Source organism: Malania oleifera, chromosome 13, assembly GCF_029873635.1.
Source record: "Malania oleifera isolate guangnan ecotype guangnan chromosome 13, ASM2987363v1, whole genome shotgun sequence".
NCBI lineage: Eukaryota > Viridiplantae > Streptophyta > Magnoliopsida > Santalales > Ximeniaceae > Malania > Malania oleifera.
Genome location: NC_080429.1, coordinates 13,682,082 through 13,704,703, shown reverse-complemented (window position 1 = coordinate 13,704,703; position 22,622 = coordinate 13,682,082). Strand labels below are relative to the sequence as shown.

The 22,622-nt window shown below is 36.7% G+C and overlaps 1 protein-coding gene across 2 annotated transcripts in view; it reads right to left on the bottom strand.

Moving 5' to 3' along the window:
* Positions 1-16,418: 16,418 nt before the first annotated feature.
* Positions 16,419-22,622, bottom strand: part of LOC131145503 (F-box protein At4g00755) — a 31,392-nt gene continuing 25,188 nt past the window's right edge. For both annotated transcript variants that reach the window (XM_058094626.1, XM_058094627.1), the window contains exons 5-6: positions 19,065-19,183; positions 16,419-17,238 (exon numbers count right to left, since the gene is read on the bottom strand). In XM_058094626.1, the coding sequence (XP_057950609.1) occupies positions 16,956-17,238; positions 19,065-19,183 (402 nt within the window). In that variant the 3' untranslated portion in view covers positions 16,419-16,955. The remainder of the gene's footprint in view (positions 17,239-19,064; positions 19,184-22,622) is intronic.

Here is a 22,622-nt window from a genome sequence, read left to right as displayed (position 1 = left end):
CACATTAAAGGTATCCAGGTGATCATCTGGGTCGGTCGAGCCTTCATACCTTTCTAAGGTAGACATTTTGAATTTACTTGGCAACGAGACCTCCATCACTTCTTTGATAAAGGGTGGATTTGAAGACTTCAATGAGGTCTCGATGCAAGATGGGTTGGAACGAGCCTCTTTCGTCATCTTTTCTATTTGGCCAATCTTCTTGATCCTCTCCTCCAGTTCGTTCAATCGTTGTTCATTGACTCCCACGTTGTTCGCATCCTCCATCTTCTTTGTGGGGTTGGTTTTTCCACTACTCTCCTTCTGGTCTTCTGCTTTCTCCTGTGAGTCATGATCAACCAGTTGCTGGTGGAGGGCAAGTTCTCCATGACTCATTTGCTGTAAGAGCATGTTGAACATGTCCTCTATCTTCTTTTGGGAGGCTTCCATTCTCCTTTAGAAGATAAGGAATTCCTCCCTTGTCACTCCCGAACGATCTCCGGGTGCAGAATGAACATATTAGGGTGATTGATCACCCGCAGCAGGGTGGGACCTGGAATTGGTGGTTGTTGTCATGATGCAGGGACCGAGAATCAAAAATTTAAAACCTATCAGAAGCGTTCCCACAGACGACAACAACTATTGCTGCCAAAAATGTCGATCTGACCTCCGGTGAGATTTTCGATCCCGATCACCTGAAAAAGATGAAAACAAACGCGGCTTGGAGGACTTGAGGTCTACTCCGAGGGATCTCTCTAATGCCTAAGTAAGGGAGTGCTTTAAAGAGGTTGTAAGTAATAGTGAAATTGAGTTAGAATGAGATACCTTAACCTCTACGTAGTACCCCTTTTATACTAGCCAGGTTTGACCCTGGTAGATCTGTCATTTATAGCGCTTGGCGTGGATCACTCTAATCATTATAGCGCAAGCATGGATCACTCCAGTCAATATATGGCTGGCATCAATGGCTCTAGTTGAGTGATTGACTTAGTAGGTGATTTCCCCCATTAATGCTGGGCACATGCCTTCTCTTTAGGGTAGGTGATATATTTGGGGTATATCAAGTATACACTATTTTATTAATATAAAATATATTACCCATCCAATGCAGATATTAATTATTTAATTAATTGATCAATTATTTATCATTTTTTATTCCTATAATTCAAGAAACTATTTTCCAAGTAATTTCAAATTATGAAGGTGAGTTTTTCTATTAAAAAAATTAATAATCATTTAATGCCATGTAAAAAAAAAAGATTTAACTGTTGTTAATTAAAGGAAGTTGCATTTTGCAATCGTAAAAATAATATGGAGGTATAAGTGTCACTTTTAAATGTTTCAAAGGGCATTTCTTATAGATGATATAGTTTACGGAATGTAAGCATATATTTTCCTATTAATTATTACATTAAATTGATTTAATCATATAAGAAGACAAGTATGGTTAAAAAAAAAAAAGTTAATTTTTACATTAAATTGTTTCATTTTTTGGTCAATTAGAAGTCCATACTATACTTAGGCTACATAGTGGGTGTGGTGCCCATCTCTCAAGTCCCATCTCATATTCCTTCTCACCTCTCAAGTTTCGAACTTGAGACCTCAATGTCTTGAACTTTAAACATTGGGTTGCCTTCTAAGAGACAATTTCAAATTATATATATAGTTAATACAATAATAACAATGACTTACATAATTAAGGACATATCTAAATTAAATTAATTATGCAATTACATACATGCATGCATTTAAAGTGGTTTTAATAACTAAACCAAATCAATTATGTACATGGTAATTGTGTAATTGGGTACATATTCTAATTGAATTGCTCATAATTACGAAATTAGGTACATAGAATAGTGTTAATTACGTAATTATGTTGTTTACTTTCAAATGATAGCTAAGTATAGCCAATACTATAATTACATAGTTATATAATTATGGGCATATTTAAATTGAACCAATTATGTACATACATATTGCATGTATGTGAACCAAACTAATTGCACACATTTATAATTGTATAATTATGAATTATTCATACTAAATTGTTCATAATTACAAAATAATGTAGATAGATTTTCAAATAATGGTATTAATTATGTAATTATGTAGTTTAATTTTAAATGATAGATGTAATCAACAATTAACATTATTACATACTTATATAATTACAGACATATTTAAATTGAAACCAATTACGTAAAATGTGTACATGCATATATATATTAATTAGATTGAAAAATCAAACCAAATCAAAATTACATATACTACATAATTTTGTAATTATGTAATTTAATTATAAATGATGAGTATATAACCAATATTATATATCAAGGAAATTGTGTAGTTTTTCAACTAACCATTGACGGTTTCAATATACTCTTCGATGGTTACTTCGACGATTTGAGACAGAATGTTTGCTGTGAGAAAATCGTCGACGGTTTCACCAAATACGCCTATAGTTGAATTGCTGAGAATCCTAACAGTTGAAAATTTGCTAATATCCGATAGTCTGCGGCGATCTAGGATTCTTTAGTTGTATTACTTGAATATTTGTTTGTATTTGATAGTCTAGGATCTCTTTATTTTCTATTTAAATACTTTTAAATTTGTAACAACTATACCTTGTATAAGTCCTATATATAGGACATCTCTACATCAATGAATGTGTCATGCATTTTCTATATGGTATCAGAGCTCTTCCTATGACGAGTTTTTTTTTTTCCTAATGGTCGTTTCCTCTGAGTCCGTTATTGTCAACACTCTCAAGCTTCTTGGCAGTGGCAACTCTTCTTTTATTGCCATTAATGTCGGCTCTCAGCTTCCTTTGAAGCTGACCCCTTCCAACTTTCCTTCTTGGCGCACCCAACTGACGTCATTGCCTATTGGCTATGACGTCTAGGACTATCTTGATGGTACCACCATATGTCCATCACGCATCCTTTCTAACAGCACCTCCTCAACCGGTTCATCTTCTGTAGGTGTCTCCAATCCAACTTTCTGGTACTGGCTCCAGCAAGATAAGCTAATCCTTCATGCCATCCTAGCATTTGTCTCCAAACTGGTTATGCCGCTCATTGTCGCTTCAACCACTGCTCATGATGCTTGGTCCAAGTTGCAAATATTGTATGCTAATCGTTCACGCACTCGTGTTATGCAACTTAAGGAGGAGTCAACTCTCATTCAGCGAGAGTCTCGCTCAGTCTTGTAGTATTTCCATGCCATCAAGGTTTTAGTTAATGAACTTGCTATGATTGACTCTTCCTTCTCAGCGGATGACATTACTCTGTATGTCCTCAACAATCTTGATCCTGAATTTTGTGAGATTACAGCACCTATTTAAGCTCGTAAGACTTCTCTCACATTTGAGGAGCTTCATGAAATTCTAGTCGACCACGAAAGTTATCTGTGACATGTTGACGCTTCCAATTTCATCATAGTTGCCACTGGGAACGCCACTCAATGTCGCACTCCTGCTTCCACAATCAACTGTAACCAACGTTTCGGCCCTAGTTCCTATGGTTAGCATCTGTCCAACTTTGGTCACAATAATCACAAGGACCAGTCTGGTAAGCCTTGGATTATTTGTCAGTTGTGTGACAAAGTGGGCCATTTGTCCATGACTTGTTACTCAACTTTAGGAGTGAAGTCTATAAATTGTGTCGCTACCAACGCATCCACTGATAAAAAGTGGCTTGTGGATTCCGATGCTTCTCACAACATCACCTCCGATCTTTCCAATCTCTCTATTCACTCGGAGTTTGATGGCACGAATGAGGTCGTCATTGGCAATGACTCAAGTTTGCGAGTCACACATGTTGGCTCTATGTCTCTTCCCTCTTCCTCAAAGCCTTTTAAATGGACTAATACTCTTTGTGTTCCTAATATTCACAAGAACTTAATCTTTGTTCATAATTTCACTTGTAGCAATAATTTCTATCTTGAGTTTCACCCAATTTATTTTCTTGTGCAGGATCGGAGAACGAGGGTGACTCTTCTTCGCAGTAAATGTCAGGATGTTGTCTATCTAATACCAATGGCGTCTTCCGCTAAAAAGTCTTCTGTTTTAGCACTTGTTGGTGAATGAACAATAGTTTACACCTAGCATAGACGACTTGGGCATCCATCGAATAAAGTAGTTGATTTTGTTGTTCGTACTTTTTCCCCTCTAGTTGTAGTGTTTCGTTTCTCTTCATCATCTATTTGTAATGTTTGTCAATGCAATAAAAGTCACAAGTTGCATTTCTCTTCCACTTCTCTTGTTAGCAATCATCCCCTTGAACATATTTATACTGATGTTTGGAAGCCTATGACTTCCACTTCACTTGATGGGTTTCGGTTTTATCTCTTGTTTGTTGATTACTTTACTAAATATTGTTGGTTGTTTCCCATCTGAAAAAAAAAAAAAGTGATGTTTTTAACATTTTTGGTCAATCGAAAGGGCTACTTGAAAAATAATTTTTTTTTCACATCAAACACTTGTACTCCGATAATGAGGGCGAATATCAAGCTCTTCATCATTTTCTCTCCTTTAAGTCCATTAGTTGGCTTACCACTGTTCCTTATACAGCTCAGCAAAATGGTATAAGTGAATGTCTATAGAAACTCGAACCCAGAAATAGAAGGAAATAAATATAAAAGATAGGAATAAAGGAAAATAAAATAAAAATAAGGAATTTGGTAAGTCAAAGCCCAAACCAGCGACGATTTTGCAAGCTGGAAGAAAACTGGCGACTATTTTGTAGGAATAAGGGAAACCGACACCGATTTTCTCCTAGGCTGCTCACCTATAAATAGAAGTGAACTCATTTTTTTAAGGAATCTCAAATTTCTTATTTTGGAGCTCTGCTAGGGTTTCAATTATTTTTCACTAAAAGGCTTCTACGGACTCTCTCTTCTTCCCGGATCACTCTCTCCCTTCCCGGCACATTGGATCTCGTAGTCTTACCGGTTCGAAAAGCTAGGGTTTTGATTTTTCTATCTATTTTGGTTTCTTTTTCAGAAACAGGTAAGGGGATTAAGTTAAGTCAACTTTTCAATGTATTTGAACCATACAAAATGTTTTTGGAGTAAGTATATTTATGTTTTTAGTTGATGTTTCAAAAACCGACCGTTCAAAAGACCCTTTTTCAAACCTAGGATATATGTTATTCTATTTTAAGTATAAATGAATGGTAGGAAGTTTGGTTTTATCTTCTAAACCGATGATGCTATATTTTTCTTGGTTGCCTATGGGCTATGTTTTAAAATTCGGGAAATTCTATGGCAGGTGAATGATATGTATGTACTACTTATTAACCGAAATGATAAATGTTTGTGAGATACTAGAACTATTTGTGAAAATGCAGGGGGTTTATATGTATGATGGCCACAAGAGCCAAGTAATATGTATAATGGCCGCGAGGGCTAGGCTTTATATGATGGCCGCAAGGGCCGAGTTTTATACTATGACAAGTTTTATATGAAATGTGTTGAAATATGGTTTTATATTACTTAAATTGCATGATATGCTTTAGGAACCCTGAGGACTCTTATGTTTTGAGCATGGTACCGTTTCTAGAGATTTTTTATATGGTCGTGTGTGCCCACACTGAACTGCGAGAGTGGTGTGGGTGGTTTCAGCAGACTAGCCTCAGTAGAGGGTGTACCTTCCTTGGAAGCCCGGACTTTCAGGATGTGGTAGGGCAATCGGAACCACGCAAGCAATTTGCGGATGCCTACGTAGTCGGAGTAAGACGCGGATGTATGTTTGACTTTGTCTGGGTTGATCACCCCAAGCTTTGTCCAGCCTTTGAGCCGCACAACCCTAACCACGGGGGTTTATATATGGCGTTTAGTCCCAGGGATTGTCTTTTATGCATATCTGTAGATTTATGTAAATGATGTTATGTAATTAATGAACTATTTATATCAGGAAAATTAGACAAGTAATTTCAACTGTATCAGTACGTGCAATGTAAAATAGCTATTTTTCGTTGATTACATGATTAAACTGCATAATTAGGTCTTTTAATTCGTGCATTAGGACTTATCTTTTTAATTAAATGCCTAATTACTCTTAATCTTTTAACAAGGTGTCCTATTTATAATTTTTGGGTTTTATTGAGCAATATATGAATTTTTAGCATTTTTATATCGCAGAAAAATTATTGGGAGCTAAAACTAACATCAGTTCGTAATTTGCACATAACTTTTCCATTTGAACTCTGATTGAGATGATTCAAAATTCTGGAGAAATATGAGAATATTATGTATGACTTTTCTGTTTTGAGTTTTGAGAGATACGAGCTCCAGAAGGAGCAAATTTGGCCTCGTTCGTAGAGAAAAAATAAATGAAAAAAAGAAAAATAAAAAGGAGAAAAATAATAAAATTTTAAACTCATGTGATCCGGCCATGCAGCTTGGTCGAGCATTCTCGCGGGTTGTAGGGCACTCTCTCCCCCTCCTCTTATATTTCCCTCTTTTCTCTGCCAGCCCCAGCGCACCTCCTTCCTTTCCCTCTCTCGCTCTCTCCCTAACTCTCCCTCTTCTCTGCCAGCCCCGGCGCACCAGACCCATCTCCCTTTCCTTTCTCCTTCTCTTTCTCCCTCCTTATCTCTTCCCTTTCCCTTCTCCTTTCCTCTCTCTATTCCTCCTTGCTGTAGCTAGTCCTCCGTCCCTCTCCAGCTACTGCCATAGCCGGGCCGCCAGCTGCCATCTCTGCTGCAATTCCTAGCACTATGTTGTGCATCCCTGCTGCTCTTCCTGCCTCCTAGCTACTCCCATCTGTCCTAGCCGAGAAGAACTGCTGGAGCTGCTCCAGCTTGCGGCCACCTTACTGCTCCTGCAAGCTGCTGCCATGAGCCACCCCGGGAAGGCCATCCACCAGCTCTGCTCCAGAACACCCCGAGACGGCCAGCCACACCACCCGAGGACTCCCTCAAGGCTCCTGCTGCTCCAGTTTCTCTCTCTCTCTCTCTCTCTCCTCTTTTCCTTTTCTTTTTTTATCTTAGTTGAATATTGTTAATTTTTTTATACTTGAAAAGTTTAAATTTTGAATATTGTTTAGGGGGTTTATTATTATTGCAGTTTATTTATTTATTTATTTATTTTCTCTCAATTAAATTTAGCTGTAGATTTAATTAGTGCTTTGAGTTATTTAATTAATTAAGTAAAGTCCGGTTTGGTTCTAAAAAAAATAATAATAATAATAAGTTACAAAAAGAAAAAAAAATTGTTTTTGTTTTTAGAAATTAAATTAGTTGTTTCTTTAAAATTTAAATTTTTTTTAAGTTCGATTGAGTTTTATTAAAGTTCTTATTTTTATCGTGTCTAGTTATTGTTTAAGTCATCAAAGATTTAAATTTTGTTCGAATTCTTGTTTGCCTTAAATTTTGATTTGGTTCAAGTTCTTAATTTTGTTAAAGGTTCGGTTTTTATCACTCACGTATGTTTTTAATTGAGCTTTATTATTGTGTGTTTTAGTTACGTGTTAAAGTTATCGTTTTAGTTTCTATTCCGAAGTTTAACACGTGTTTCGATGTCTGCCTAATTAGATGTAGGATTTCCGTTCTTGTTATTTAATTCAGTGCATGCTAGGATTAGGGTTTAATTTGCATGTTCGTTTAATTTTTCAAAAGAAATCTCAAATAATCTTGAAAATCCCGAATCTAAACTGAATTCAGTGACTTTTTATTTTCGATTAGAAAAACGTAAAATTTGAGATTAAACCCATTCCCTGAAGAGACGATCTGACCTTTGGGCTAAATATTACACGACAGAACTCTTATACTTGGGATAGCTTTTGAGCTACTCATTTTTTGAGTGAGTCAAGTTTTTTGCACCGTTGCCGGGGGTCGAACCCAGCTCACCCACGTGACAGGCGGGAATACTTACCACTATACTTTAAGGACTAGTTTGTGTTTAATTGAGCTTTATTATTACGTGTTAAAGTTACCGTCTTTAGTTTCTATTCCGAAGTTTAACGCGTGTTTCAATGTCTATCTGATTAGACGTAAGATTTCCGTTCTTGTTATTTAATTCAATGCATGCTAGGATTAGGGTTTAATTTGCGTACTCGTTTAATTTGTCAAAAGAAATCTCAAACAGTCTTGAAAATCTTGAATTTGAACTGAGTTCAATAACTTTTTATTTTCGATTAGAAAATCGTAAAATTTGATATTAAACTGCATTCCCTGAGGAGACGATCTGGCCTTTGGGCTAAATATTACATGACAAAACTCCTATACTTGGGATAACTTCCAAGCTGCTCATTTTTTGAGTGAGTCAAGTTTTTAGCGCCGTTGCGGGGGAATGTCGGTCTTAGTCTCAAATTAGTGTTTTTCCCATCATTTTAATTAGTCTCATGAAAAAGAAAATGAAAAAAAAAAAAGAAGAAAAAAAAAAAGAAGAATTGAGCTTTAAAAAAAAATTATGGTTGCACCTGCACCACACACGCTTATGGATTTTTTGCAACTTCAATACACCACTGCACCATCTTACACTACTTCACCTAATAACGAACTTAATTTCATGATGCAGCACGGGAGGAAGTCGTTGCTACTTCAGTTCTACGGGACGGAATCTAAGTGCCTTTATCGGCACCTGACGGAGTTCAAGTTGACTGGCAATATTTTTTTGGTCTCGTGCTAGAACTGATGAATCTACTAGACCATGTTTATTTCTTGCCCCTTTGAAGGATAGGGCATAGATGTAGTTTAATTCTTTAAGACCTCACTCTATCTTTAATTGGGCTGATATGGAGAGTGAATTTCTACATAGGTTTTGTCCCTCACAAAGAACTCAATTTTCGTAAGAACAGATCATTCAGTTTGTGCAGCAGGATGACGAGACTTTTCGGGCTTGCTAGGAGAGGTTCAAGGATCTACTAAGTACTTATCCACATCACGGGTTTGAATCATGGAGGTTAGTTAATTGTTTCTATACAACTTTTACTCCTAATTGCAAGCACTTTGTCCAGACCATGTGCAATGGAGAACTCTTTAGCGAGGAACCGGATAAGGTACTATCATTCTTTGATTACCTAGCTGAAAGTGTTCCACAATGGAATACACGATACAATCAGACACCCATGACAGTACAACTTATTAGCACAATCAGTGGCGGAGATAGATATGAGCCAACAGATTACCCAGACACTCTTCCGCCTCAGTATCAGTCACAACAAATCCCTCAAAGTTGTGCGCCATCAAGATTTCAATCTAGTGCAGCACCTGCTCCACCAGAGATGTCTCTTGAGGATGCCTTCCAGCAATTCATGCAAATTCAAATCAATCAGTATACTCAAGACATAAATAAATTGCGGGACACCATTAATGCGATAAGCACCCAATTGGATAACTTAGAAAAAGAGGAATTTCCAATGGAACTTCAGCTTAGTCCTCAAGAATACCAGTAGCAACAACAATAAATTCATAATGTTCCTCTTAAGACAGCGGAGGCTGCCATTACTTTGAGAAGTAGGAAAGAAGTTTCCCAACCTGAGGTGCTCATTGACAAACAACCAATTGTTCCAGCACCGAAAGTTACGGCTGAGACAGATGAAGTCAAAGAAAAACCAAAGGAAGTGGGTCTAGACGTGAAGCGGTCAGTTAATGAGGAGTCTGATACTAATAAGGAGTACCATCATGTGGTACCTTATCCTCAGAGCTTGGCAACTGTGGAACCGTCACTCCCGACTGGAATAAATGTCAAGGAGTCCAATGATGAAGCAAATCCCTGCAGTGGTAAGATGATTGGTACACCTGATAAAGAGGGTGAGCAGAATGATGAATGTTTAACCTTCAAGGAACCAGGTAAAACTTTTAATACTAATGTTTTGGAATAACTAAAGGTAACTGTTCCAACAATTTTTCCTCAAAAACCAGTTCGTAAAGAAGTAAATTTTCCGAAAAATATGCTGATAAAGATCTTTTCTTATTAAAACAAGAAAGTCAATCTGCACATGTATTGTTTGGTATTTTGAAGAGTATTAATGCATTTGAGGCTAACTTTCGTGCAGGTATGCAGACTAATTCATTGTGGCGGCTCAAATTTGGAGACACGCTAGTTCAATCTATAGACCTACACCCACCAGACGAAATTCTTCTAGAGCCTCCGCCAGACAATTATGATGTTTTTCTTTCCCTTCTTTTCATTTTGTTTTACCTTATTTTATTTTTAGTTAATTTTCAGGTACATTTTCTTGTAGTTGAGTTTCTCTTTTCCATTACTTCTCTACACAGGTACGCCTTACTTCTCCAGTGCACATTTTTTCTATTTCCCCTATACTTTCACATTGTGGACAATGTTCCACTTTAGTTGGGGGGGGGGGGGTGAGCATTTGCATGTGACATTGTGCACGTATACTTGTTGGATTTTATATTAATAAAAAAAGAAAAAAAAAAGAATAAAGAAAGAAAGAGAGAGTATTGAGGATAAACGATCATGCCATGATTAACACTGATATTATACCCTTCACATACTTGCATATAACCTAAGAATTACACACTCGAGCCATTTATGTGTAGTTTCTCTTTATATGACTTTGTAACTCTATGAAGAATTGATTGGTAGTACACTTGTGTTAATATGACTATATAAACTCTTGTATTTACACAGCATCTCACGAAACTGAATATACACATTCACATGATTCATTGCACTTAGGGTTCCTTGTGAGCATTGAGAGAATACCCGTGGCGACTATGACATCTTGTGAGATATCCTTAAGTTATTTACCGTCCCTTTTGAGTGTTAACATCATATCAGAGTTCACGAAACTCAGTTCTCTTTTCTTCTGGACGATTCCTTGTACACTAGTCTTTGTTTTTGATTTGTTAGCCTAAAGGTGACATCTAGTGAAGAGATAGACACCTAGGTCTTATAGCCTACTTAAGGTCTTGCAGCCTACTCAAGATGTGAAGGCTGAGTCGCCCCTAGAAATAGACTTAATTCATGGACCACTGTTCGAGCTTAATTCCCATTGATGGTATGAAGACAACAAAAGAAGTGTAATAATTGTCCTAATTGACCAAGAAAAGATAGAAAATAAAGAATGAGCAGAAGAAAGAATAAGAAATAGAAATGCACATGAAATGAAATTTCAATGTCTGCTCCACACAAGAACCACAAAAAGTCAAGGACACGACACATGTTCTCCACATATGAAGATTCTTCAACCGTTTAATACCTCAGATGTATTCACCCCCAGTTTGTGAATAAGCTGATGTAGGGTGGTTTCGGTTGGACATGGCGAGTAGTTGAGAAGATGTTAGGGTGAAGGACCCGACACCTTATAGATAAGTTAGATCCTTCTCAAACTAGTCCATTCCATATACTTAGCGTTTGTTCCTTGTGATATGTGGGATATTTGATCGCGACACTCCTCCTCACATACGATGAGTGAACCCATTCCTTTTGAGTGTTCTTGAGGGTATACCAGTTAGGTTGAGTCAAAACAACCATTTTGTAGGTGTCCACTAGTATCCTAAGTTTAATAAGTCACACACATCACATACAACTCGAGATTTTACTTGTTTATACTCGAACTTATATGATCGCATTAACTCTAAATTGTACCACTGGTTAACTTCATGTGAGTATACTATTCTTAATTGCTATATAAACGATGAAACTTGCATGAGTGACGTGCTTCAGAGTTGTGTGCATTGAATATGAACGAACTTGTATGAAATTCAGTTATATTCCTGTATGTGAAACGGTATGATTGTGTTACATGGGTATTAATTTCATGTTTGCTGGAGTTAGTAATTGTGGACACCACCCTTAAATTCATTCATGTTATTTGCTAGAAACTAGCAAAATGTTAGTTGGGGGGTGTGATTACGCGCTTAAACTGCGTAATTAGGCATTTCAATTCATTAAATGCCTAATTACTTTAAATATTTTAACAAGGTGTCCTATTTATAATATTTAGGTTTTATTAAATAATTTATGAATTTTTGGTCTTTTTTTATCACAGAAAAATTATCGGGAGCTAAAACTGGAATAAGTTCGTAATACGCGCATAACTTTTCGATCTGAACTCTGATTGAGACGATTCAAAATTTTAGAGAAAGATGAGAAGATTAGGTATGACTTTAGTGTTTCAAGTTTTGAGAGATACGGCCTCCAGAAGGATCAAAATTGGCCTCGTTCGTAGAGAAAAAAAATAAGAAAAAGAAAAACAAAAGGGAAAAAATAATAAAATTTTTAAATGATGTGACCCAGCCGTGCAGCCAGGTCGGGTATTCTCGCGGGTCGTAGAGCACTCTCTCCCCCTCCTCTTATATTTCCTTTTCTTTGCCAGCCCCGACGCACCAGACCTATCTCCCTTTCCTTTCTCCTTCTCTTTCTCCCTCCTTCTCTCTTCCCTTTCCCTTCTCCTTTCCTCTCTCTATTCCTCCTTGCTGTAGCTAGTCCTCCGTCCCTCTCTAGCTGCTGCCATAGCCAGGCCACCAGCTGCCATCTCTGCTGCAATTCCTAGCAGCTATGCTGTGCATCCCTGCTGCTCTTCCTGCCTCCCAGCTGTCCTAGCCAAGAAGAACTACTGAAGCTGCTCCAGCTTGCGGCCACCTTACTGCTCCTGCAAGCTGCTGTCGTGAGCCACCCCGAGAAGGCCAACCACTAGCTCTGCTCCAGAACACCCCGAGATGGCCAGCCACACCACCCGAGGACTCCCTCAAGGCTCCTGCTGCTCAAGTTTCTCTCTCTCTCTCTCTCTCTCTCCTCTTTTCCTTTTCTTTTTTTATCTTAATTGAATATTGTTAATTTTTTTATACTTGAAAAGTTTAAATTTTGAATATTGTTTAGGGGGTTTATTATTATTGAAGTTTATTTATTTATTTATTTTCTCTCAATTAAATTTAGCGGTAGATTTAATTAGTGCTTCGAGTTATTTAATTAATTAAGTAAAGTCCGATTTGGTTCTAAAAAAAAGAATAAATTACAAAAATAAAAAAATTGTTTTTTTTTTAGAAATTAAATTAGTTCTTTCTTTAAAATTTAAACTTTGTTTAAGTTCGATTGAGTTTTATTAAAGTTCTTATTTTTATCGTGTCTAGTTATATTTATGTTTTTAGTTGATGTTTCAAAAACCAACCGTTTAAAAGACCCTTTTTCAAACCTAGGATATATGTTATTCTATTTTAAGTATAAATGAACGATAGGAAGTTTGGTTTATCTTCTAAACCGACGTTGCTATATTTTTCTTGGTTGCCTATGGGCTATGTTTTAAAATTCGGGAATTTGTGTGGCAAGTGAATGATGTGTATGTACTACTTATTAACCAAAATGATGAATGTTTGTGAGATACTGGAACTGTTTGTGAAAATGCAGGGTGTTTATATGTATGATGGCTGCGAGAGCCAAACTATATGTATCATGGCCGCGAGGACCGGGCTTTATATGATGGCCGCAAGGGTCGAGTTTTATACTATGACAGGTTTTATATGAAATGAGTTGAAATATGGTTTAATATTACTTAAATTACATGATATGCTTTAGGAACCCTGAAGACCCTTATGTTATGAGCACAATACTGTTGCTAGAGCTTTTTTATATGACCGTGTGCGCCCACAATGTACTGCGAGAGTGGTGTGGGTGGTTTTAGTCGATTAGCCTCAGTAGAGGGTGTACCTTCCCTGGAAGCTTGGACTTTCAGGATGTGGAAGGTCAATCGGAACCACGCAAGAAATTTTTGGATGACTGCATAGTCGGAGTAAGACGCGAATGTATGTTTGACTTTATCTAGGTTGATCACCCCAGGCTTTGTCCAGCCTTCAAGCCGCACAACCCTGACCATGGGGGTTTATACATGGCGTTTAGTCCCAGGGATTGTCTTTTATACATATCTGTAGATTTATGTAAATGGTGTTATGTAATTAATGAATTGTTTATATCAGGAAAATGAGACAAGTATTTTCAACTGTATCAGTACGTACAATGTAAAATAGTTATTTTCAGTTAAATGAAGAATGAATGTTTTCTGTAAGCACTAAATGCATGATGCCCACACACTGATATTAACTTGATCATCCTTATTGAGAAGTTTCTCACCCCAATATACAAATAATCTTTTTAGGAAATAACAGGTATTGTGCTTAGCAGGATCAGGGAGTGAAAGTTAGAATAGTTTCTTTTTGGGAAGATCCATATGATCTTAGGTGTATGTAAATTATGTTGTAAGACTCTAGACTTGTATAATGGTTGTATGGACCAAACTAGTTATCCTTTTTGGGTCGAATTGTAATATGGATGTTTGGAAATTTTTTATGTATGAAAGGAACTTAGAACTCTAGTAATGTATGTTTGGAGATTATTTCATTACTTCTGCTGCATTTGTTATGAGGTACACAGACGTCACTAAAGTAGCACCCTTAGTCCATGTGGCGGGTCGGGGCATTACAACATCAGCATTGGCACATTGTCAAAACCGGTCTCACTATGTTGAGTTAGGCGAGTCTTCCTCCTTTTTATTGGTCCTATGCATTTCAGACAGTTGTTTATTTAATAAATCGTATGCCCACTCCTATTTTAAGAAATAAAAATCCTTTTGAAAGTTTGTTTGGTCATCGACCCGATTACAAAAAGTTGCATATTTTTTGTTATGAGTGTTACCCATGGCTCAAACCCTGTATCATTGATAAACTTCAACCAAAATCTCTGCATGGTCTCTTTCTTGGTTACTCAAGTTCTCAGAGTGCTTGTAGGTGTATGGACCTTGTTACCTCTCGCATTTATGTGCCAAGGCATGCGGTTTTTGATGAATGTGTTCTTCTTTTTTCTTCCTCTGCCCATGTCGTTGTGTCTTCTCTGTCAGTTTCAAGTGCTAACACAAAGGATCTTGTCATACCAACAGTGCCTTCCATTGGACGAATACCCTCATCTCCTACCACCGTGACGGATAAAGCTCCTGCAAGTATCTCATGTTAGCACCCACGATCAACTTGCAGACCTCTTGACTAAGGCTCTATCCCATCACAAATTTCACTCTCTGTGCTCCAAGTTCAGCTTAATTGATGGCACACCTATCTTGAGTGGGCATATCAAGGAAATTGTGTAGTTTTCTAGCTAATCGTCGACTGTTTCAATATACTTTTCGACGGTTGCTTCGACGATTTGAGATAGAATATTTCCTGTGAGAAAATCGTCAACGGATTACTGCAAATCGTCAACAGTTACACCTGTTGTTGAGTCGCAAATCCTAACAATTGAAAATTTGCTAATATCCGATAGTCCACGACGATTTGTGATTTTTCAATTATATTACTTAAATATTTGTTTGTATTTAATAGTATAGGATCTCTTTGATTTATTATTTAAATACTTTTAAATCTATAATAATTATATCTTGTACAAGTCCTATCTATAGGACATCTCTACATCAATGAAAGTTTCTTACATTTTCTATATTATAATCACAACCTACATAACTATAGATATATCTAAATCAAACCAATTTCAAAAACTAAATCAGATTATATACATAATTAAATAAATATTTGAACAAAACATTACATAATTGCATTACACACATAAAGATTCAAATTATAACATCACCTTAGAGTATTAAATTTAATACATTAAATAGATTAATTACTATTGTAATTAATAAGGTTGGAAATTTCAATGGATTGATAGGATTAGTATATTCATCTAACTCAATTTTTGAATCTATATGGTTCACTCATTTATGATCCATATAATTATGTGGGTGTACTATATTCTTTTATCAATTATGCATATAGGTGGATTAATGGGTATTGATTGTAATTGCTATCACTCCACATACAAGGCAAATTCATTGGTCACAGTGATCATGGATTCCAATTTTAGGGTTTTGAAACTTAAAATTGCATTTTTCAAAAACGAATTTTAAATTTTTATGTCCTAAATTGGGGGTGAACAAATTGCATTTTTTTTCCCATGCCTTTTTAACTTGGAAAATAGGGGCAAACTAAAATATGCAAAGATAGATTATATTCACTCTTCACTCTTCCATTATTTAGAGACAAAAGAGAAACATATAGGGTGAGACGTACTTAAATTAAGGAAAAATGTATGAAGAGGGGGGAAAAAATCTCAAGCCGTCACACTATCATTGCACTAGCAAACCTTTTTGGAAGCACATAACCTCTCAAGTAGAAAATGCTCGTATAAAATAATTCATTTTGAGAAAATTAAACAGCGAAACAAATTAATCACAAGCTAATTATAACAATATTTTCCCTTTGAAAACAAAAATTGTGCTCAAGATCATGAATTTTTAGAACTTAGATTTAAATTTATATAAATTTAAACAACACACACACACACACACACATATATATATATATATATATATAATTTTATATATTAAATTCCTATAAAATTCACACAAATTCAAATCCAAACTTCGTACTCCTATATACCATCTGTACCCTCATCAGCTTAAAAATGGTAGGAACATTGACATAATATTTGCTATAATGAATCACTCTGCTTTTACCTATTTATTATACCATTTTTTTTTAATTCCATTTTCAATTCTAATCATTCCACATTCCGTTCTGACATACTAAAATATTACATGATTGAAAAGAGGAAGAGTCATCCCCTCGCTAGAAAGCACAATCATAAAATTCAGAAAAAGCTAAAAAAAAAAATGCAGGGCAGCAAGGAGCCGGAGAGAATTCATTTCTGAGAATACAATTTGGGACACCATTCCAAGCGATGAAATTTGACTCAAAAGGAGTCATTGGAATGTGACTATTTTGGTCACCCTAACGCTGGACCATGATCAATACCAGTTCAACCGGTTTCTCTTCGGCGCCATATCAAGCACCGATTGTCAGCAACGCCGTTCCTCATAGTTCAACACTACCATTTTTTATTTTTATTTTTGGGATACAGTACAATATTCAAAAAGATAACAAAAAAAAAAAAAAAGATTTCTGCTAAAAGCGGAGGTGGGGGGAGATTAAAATGAGGATTATCACCACTCGACAGTGCTCAGACTAGTCGAAAACATCATCATCTGATTCGTCATCTTGAAACGCAGCATTCTCAAGAAATGCTGCAGGAACAATATGTTCCCAAACCCTTGCACCTCCCTGCATCAATCTGGCTGTAAATGAATGTGATCCAATTGATGCACTTGCTTCTCCTCCAGCTGATCTTACAGGATATGGGCAATCCACTTCAGGGTTGTGCTTCAAGGAACACTTTCCCGACGGATCAAGTATTTTGACATCAAATGATCGTAAGAGAGGCCGGCCCATCACTTGAACATGGGAGACACTGCAACAATATTCAAAGAAATTATTATACAATGAACCATTTCTGCTTATTTAAAAGAAAAAGAGAAAGAAACATGTGAAGCCTTATATGACCTCAGTGTCTCAGCACCAAGGGCCTCCTGCCCTGTGTCTTGGGCACACAAATGGCACAGAATTGGAACAATGAGGCCCTGCCAAGACTCACAAGGATAGTGTGTGAGACTTGGCAATTGTGCGAGATTGTATATATCTGGGATGAGGGCCTGGTGAGACTATAGCTTAGGTGATGCCACTTTTTTATCTGCATTTCACACACTATGCTCCAGAAAATTTCAATACGAAGCTCATTTGTGTAGGCCAAAATTTCTCAACAAACAGAAATGAAGAGTAGAAGCCTACTTCTTCACTGGCCACCTCCATGTGCTTTTCTTTACATGCTGTGGCAGCTCTCTCTCTCTCTCGTTTATTTTTCAACATAATACGCCTCCCCTAGCTTACTTTCAATTGGATTTTTTTTTCTATACACCGATACAGCAAAGTTTCCATGTATTAGACCAAAACTTCTAGTTATTTTGGGGGAAAAAATAACAGAAAAAGCATCATTATAATAACTTTAGCCAAGTCAGACCGACAAGATAGCCAATCTAAACACATTCTTAAATTCAAAATTGTAACTGCAAGTGTTTACATGCATTACAAAGTCGGAAACTGCAGCCCCTTTAGAAATTCATTCATCCATAGGCACAAAATTATGATGCGGTCATTCGCTCATAAAACATCAAAGAAACTGCAGAGTGGAAATTTTCAGTTTTCAGTTCCCCAGATACAGAGGTTATACTTTTTTGCATCATTTTCAGTTTCCCACCCAATTCTAGTTAGTTATTGCTAAGGTTTTCAGGTTGCAGAGTGGAAGTTTTCAGTTTCCCATTGCAGAGATTATACTTCTTTGCAAATTTTTTGGTTTCCCTCTCTCACATGATCTCTCATTCAGACTGTTCCTGACAATTTCCATTGCATTTTGTTTCATTCATTTTTAAATAAAATGAAAAAGAAGTCATGAAAAAAAATAAATAATATACAAGCTTATAACAATCATTTTGATGGAGGTTCGCTTTTGGGTAATTCTTAACAATTATATTTTGTTTGAAGATATTGAAATCAGGGGTTTTGTTTAAAATTAGTAAATTAAGGCATATTTTGGTGTACCCTTTAAGTACTTTGGGTTTGTTTTGTAATTATTTGTTTCAGTTGTATTGTCCGCTGTATTTACTTTTCGTACTGTATTAGCTATCAGTTATCATTTGAATTCAGAACTGCTTTCTTTTTTCTTTTCTGTTCATATTCTCCTCTCTTTTCTGTTCTTCTCCGACACTATGCACTGTCACCACTTTCTGTCCAGCAGTTCCTCTTAATTTCTTCCATTTTTCTCTTCTTCTTTCTATTTCTCTCTCTACCCCTCCCTCTCTGTTTCTCAGTTTGTGTTCCTGTCCTAAATCAGTAGTGCATGGCAAATACATGAAAATGTTATGCTTGAAATTCGCATAAACGAGAAAAAAATGTTTTGAAGTCTCTGTAATGTGACCAGAATAAAAATATCCCAAGTTTCCATGCATAGTGTGTGTACTTTTGCCATAAGATAAGCCTGGAATAAGAAGTCTCACACACCTTTCAAACTATGTATAGACCATGATTTAGACCTATCAGTTGTGGAAAAGAAAAAATATTCCAGCAAGGATATTGGCCATGGCCTTAGAAAAGGAGATCTACCCCTACAGTTGGTTTACAAGAATGAAACCATAATCAAACTGGAGCAGAAGTTCAGGAAAAAGAGTGGACTAAGGCACTAACCATATATAATACAGACCATCCATTTCTTGTCTTTGAACCCTACCCAACAGCTCAACTTGCAGAATTCCTCCAACACAAAGAACTGGTTCTGGTAGCTTAAACGTCTGCAGGTAGTTTTCCTGTTTCATGGTAATGAAATTGAACATTCAAACTTTATAGGGCACGCAGAAGCACTTAATGACAAAAGAAAGGAAAAAGAAAAACGAAAAGAAAATCATATTCTAAATATATCACACATTACCAAAGTCAGTTTGAAAACCCTCATTTGGAATAGTAGGGAGAAGGGGAATGAGTTAGAATGAAATCAACACAGGAAATAGGGATACAAATATAATCGAATTAGCAGGAGGAAAATCCTGACAGTGCTTGTACATGGATTCTTCCCCTGGCATTTATAGAGTCAGGACTATGAATACTGAGCTGCAAGTCATTCCCCAAAATCATAGAAACTCACAGCTCATTTGGTTTAGAAGGGAATCGAAACAACAATGCAAATTGAAACATGAAATGGAAATAGCAGGATGATTCAATCCCAATGTTGTAGTGATGGAACTGACCATATGGAAATAAACTTTGGGAAAAGAGCAACCATAGAGCACTAAATATGCATTCAAGATATCATATATGCAGCATACTGCAGAAATAAGAAATCTCTAAACCTCATCAAAATCAATCACCTAGTTTCCCACAATTTTCACATAAATCAAGCAAGTATGCTAGATTACTAGTATTGTGAAACTGAAATTGTTTGAAGCGAAAATAAGATAAACAAACAAGCAAACAAAAAGGTGTGTAATTATCTGCTAGTATTTCTCTCAAATGTTGCTATACTTAAATTTGACTATGAAAAAGTTATATCATCAATTATGGCGTTAAAGTGAGAATGACAACCAGATGGATGATTTACTTGAGCAGAAACCACTGAAGCATTGAGAGAGAGCGAGAGAGAGAGATTGGCAGGGTAGCAGATCCTGACGGAATGGACCTAAGTACCTGACTATGGTGGTTGTGGCAGAGGTAGCAACCAGCAGAAATGGAGGTTTTGAGGGAGTAGAGCAGCAGCAGCTAGTGGCATCTGCTGTGCATGTGTGTGTTGGAGGGGAGAGAGGGTCATGATTCAGTTGGTGCACTTGAATGGGGATGAGGACAAAGTTGGGACAACAAAACTTGTTTGCACACCTTTTTGTCTTAAAGAAAAATAACACAAGAATAAAATGCGTGGCTGCACATGGGGATGACGGAATAGCAATTCCTTTGATTAAGTTATGCCCATTCCAACATAACGGAAATTTCAGATTAATTTTGAATAAACAAATGTTGGAAAGGAAATGAGGCCAGAATCAAATTTCCATTTCAACTTTGATTCCACTCGATCAAAGGCCACATCAATGACAAACAGTGTGTCTACAAACAATTCAATTTCTTGCCTTTCAGTTTTAATTAGTTTGCAAAAAACAAATACGCAAAACACATTTTCTAAAAGTGAGTTATGCTCTACAATTTCCAAAATTGGGACTACTAACAAATTTTTGTTTCCAAATCTGCAACAACCAGGGAGAAGACTTTACATCATGATGTAGGATGGGAAGCTACAAGTTAGATGGGGACTAGTTCAATTGTCTTAGGAGCCCAACTCAGAAAAATATATTCAAGGGCTTCTTGGGTCCTAAGCCCAAATGTTTTGGTTTAGTAGTTCAATCAATCAATTAGAGGTGTATTCTGTGGGGGCAGGTTTGCAAAGGTGTCTCAGGAATATGTTTGTAATGTGTAATTTTCTTCTTTTTAGTCCTTCCTTTAAATTATGATGTTATATAACTGATTTGAGTTTTAATTGAATGTTAACTGATTTCCCCAAATCCCCATATTCTTCTTCCCCCGTTTGGCTTTCTTTCCGTCACTTCTCAAATTCTGCATCTTGGTTTTGGAGAGCATTCTGGTCCGGTCCACCTTACTATTCAAACTTCTCATTTCTCTCTCTACTACTCATCTTTAGGTTTCACACAAAAATTCCTTCTTCCCATCAGCACAACCATGAAATCTATCTACCCTTCTTGCTCTCTTTTCTTCCTGTCTTCTCTTTTAGTCTCCCATTTCCATTCCACTGCTAAGAAAACCCACAATTCTGCAGTTGTCAATTGCAAAGGTTCAGATTTTTAAGAAAAAGCTTTTGGAACTCTCAACCGCAGCCCCCTCCTTTCATTCCCTTCCAGGCACTCACTATGCAAACCATCATAATCACCACCGCCGCCAATATCAGAGACCACTCACTGATCAAAACACAAGAGCTAAGTGCCACCAATCCTGCCACCATCTGTCATGCACTGCTAGCAATTCCTCCCTCGGCTATCACTCTCAGTTGCTCATTTAGCTTAAGTTCTCAGGGCATACTGCCAGAACCATTGTGTTCCTCATGTTCCAACCAAACATCTCATCCAAAGATCATAGACGAAGGTTGCAAAAGGAGTGCCACATCAACAAACGATGTGTGGCCACTGCAGACGCAGCTCTGCCAGGTTCCTCCTCTTCTTTTTGTATCTACTTTTATAGTCGTCAAGCTTCCTTGCATTTTATATGTACACTTGCTACTTTTGAACCTCTTGCCCCCGAAAAAAAAAATCAATCTTTTCTTCTCTCTGTTTTTTTTTTTCTTCTAGCAAAGACTGGACTCAACTTGATTTCCCCTTCACAAACAATCCAACCCAGCTCCAGTCACCCAAAAAAAAGGAAAGAAAATGAAAAAAAAAAAAATTTGAGCCCTTTCCCCATCTGAAACCCCAACCAAAACCAGCCCATTTCCTCTAATAATTCCAAACCCCCCCCCCCCCCTCCCCCAAAAAAAAAAGGGTGAATCAGCTAAAAATAAAATAAAATAACACGCAGTGATGTCTATAAAGGTTGAACTATTATCCAATTAGGCACAAAAAATTGAGAATGCCCTGGAAATCACAAGTACATTACCAACAATCTGAATAAGCTAACAACTGAAGTTGCTTGGGAAAAATTGAATCTCTTATTAGACAGGAAAGTTTTACAGCTTACGACCATTTTAGTTCTCTACATCTTTACAATGTGCAAACATCAGAATGATCATCTAAATAAAAGAATTAGAGACTTCAAAATTAAAATTTTCATGGTGATACTCAGTTTGATGACTAGATTTTTTCTCTGGAGGATTGTTTCCAGCAATATGTAATGAATGAAGAACAAAAGTTGTCTCCAAATATAAATTATAGGAATACACTCAAATTTGATGGATTAAACAACAGAAAACATTTAGGAGATGAAGATATGGAGAGATCAAGATTTTGTATGAGATGGTGCAAGCAAAGCAAGAACAATCTGCACCCCCCAACTCCCAGCAGTGAGTCCATCTAGAACTCTAATATTTTAAGCAAGATGATCTGTTAAGGCTACTCGAGCCTATTATTTGGCTAGGCTTGTAGATACAGAATGCGAGAGGATGTCATAATTGCTTTGCACAGGAAAAGGGTTGAAGACAGCAATTGCATCCAAGCTTGCTACCTGTCGTCTGATCCAGTTCAAGTTGCCACTCAGATA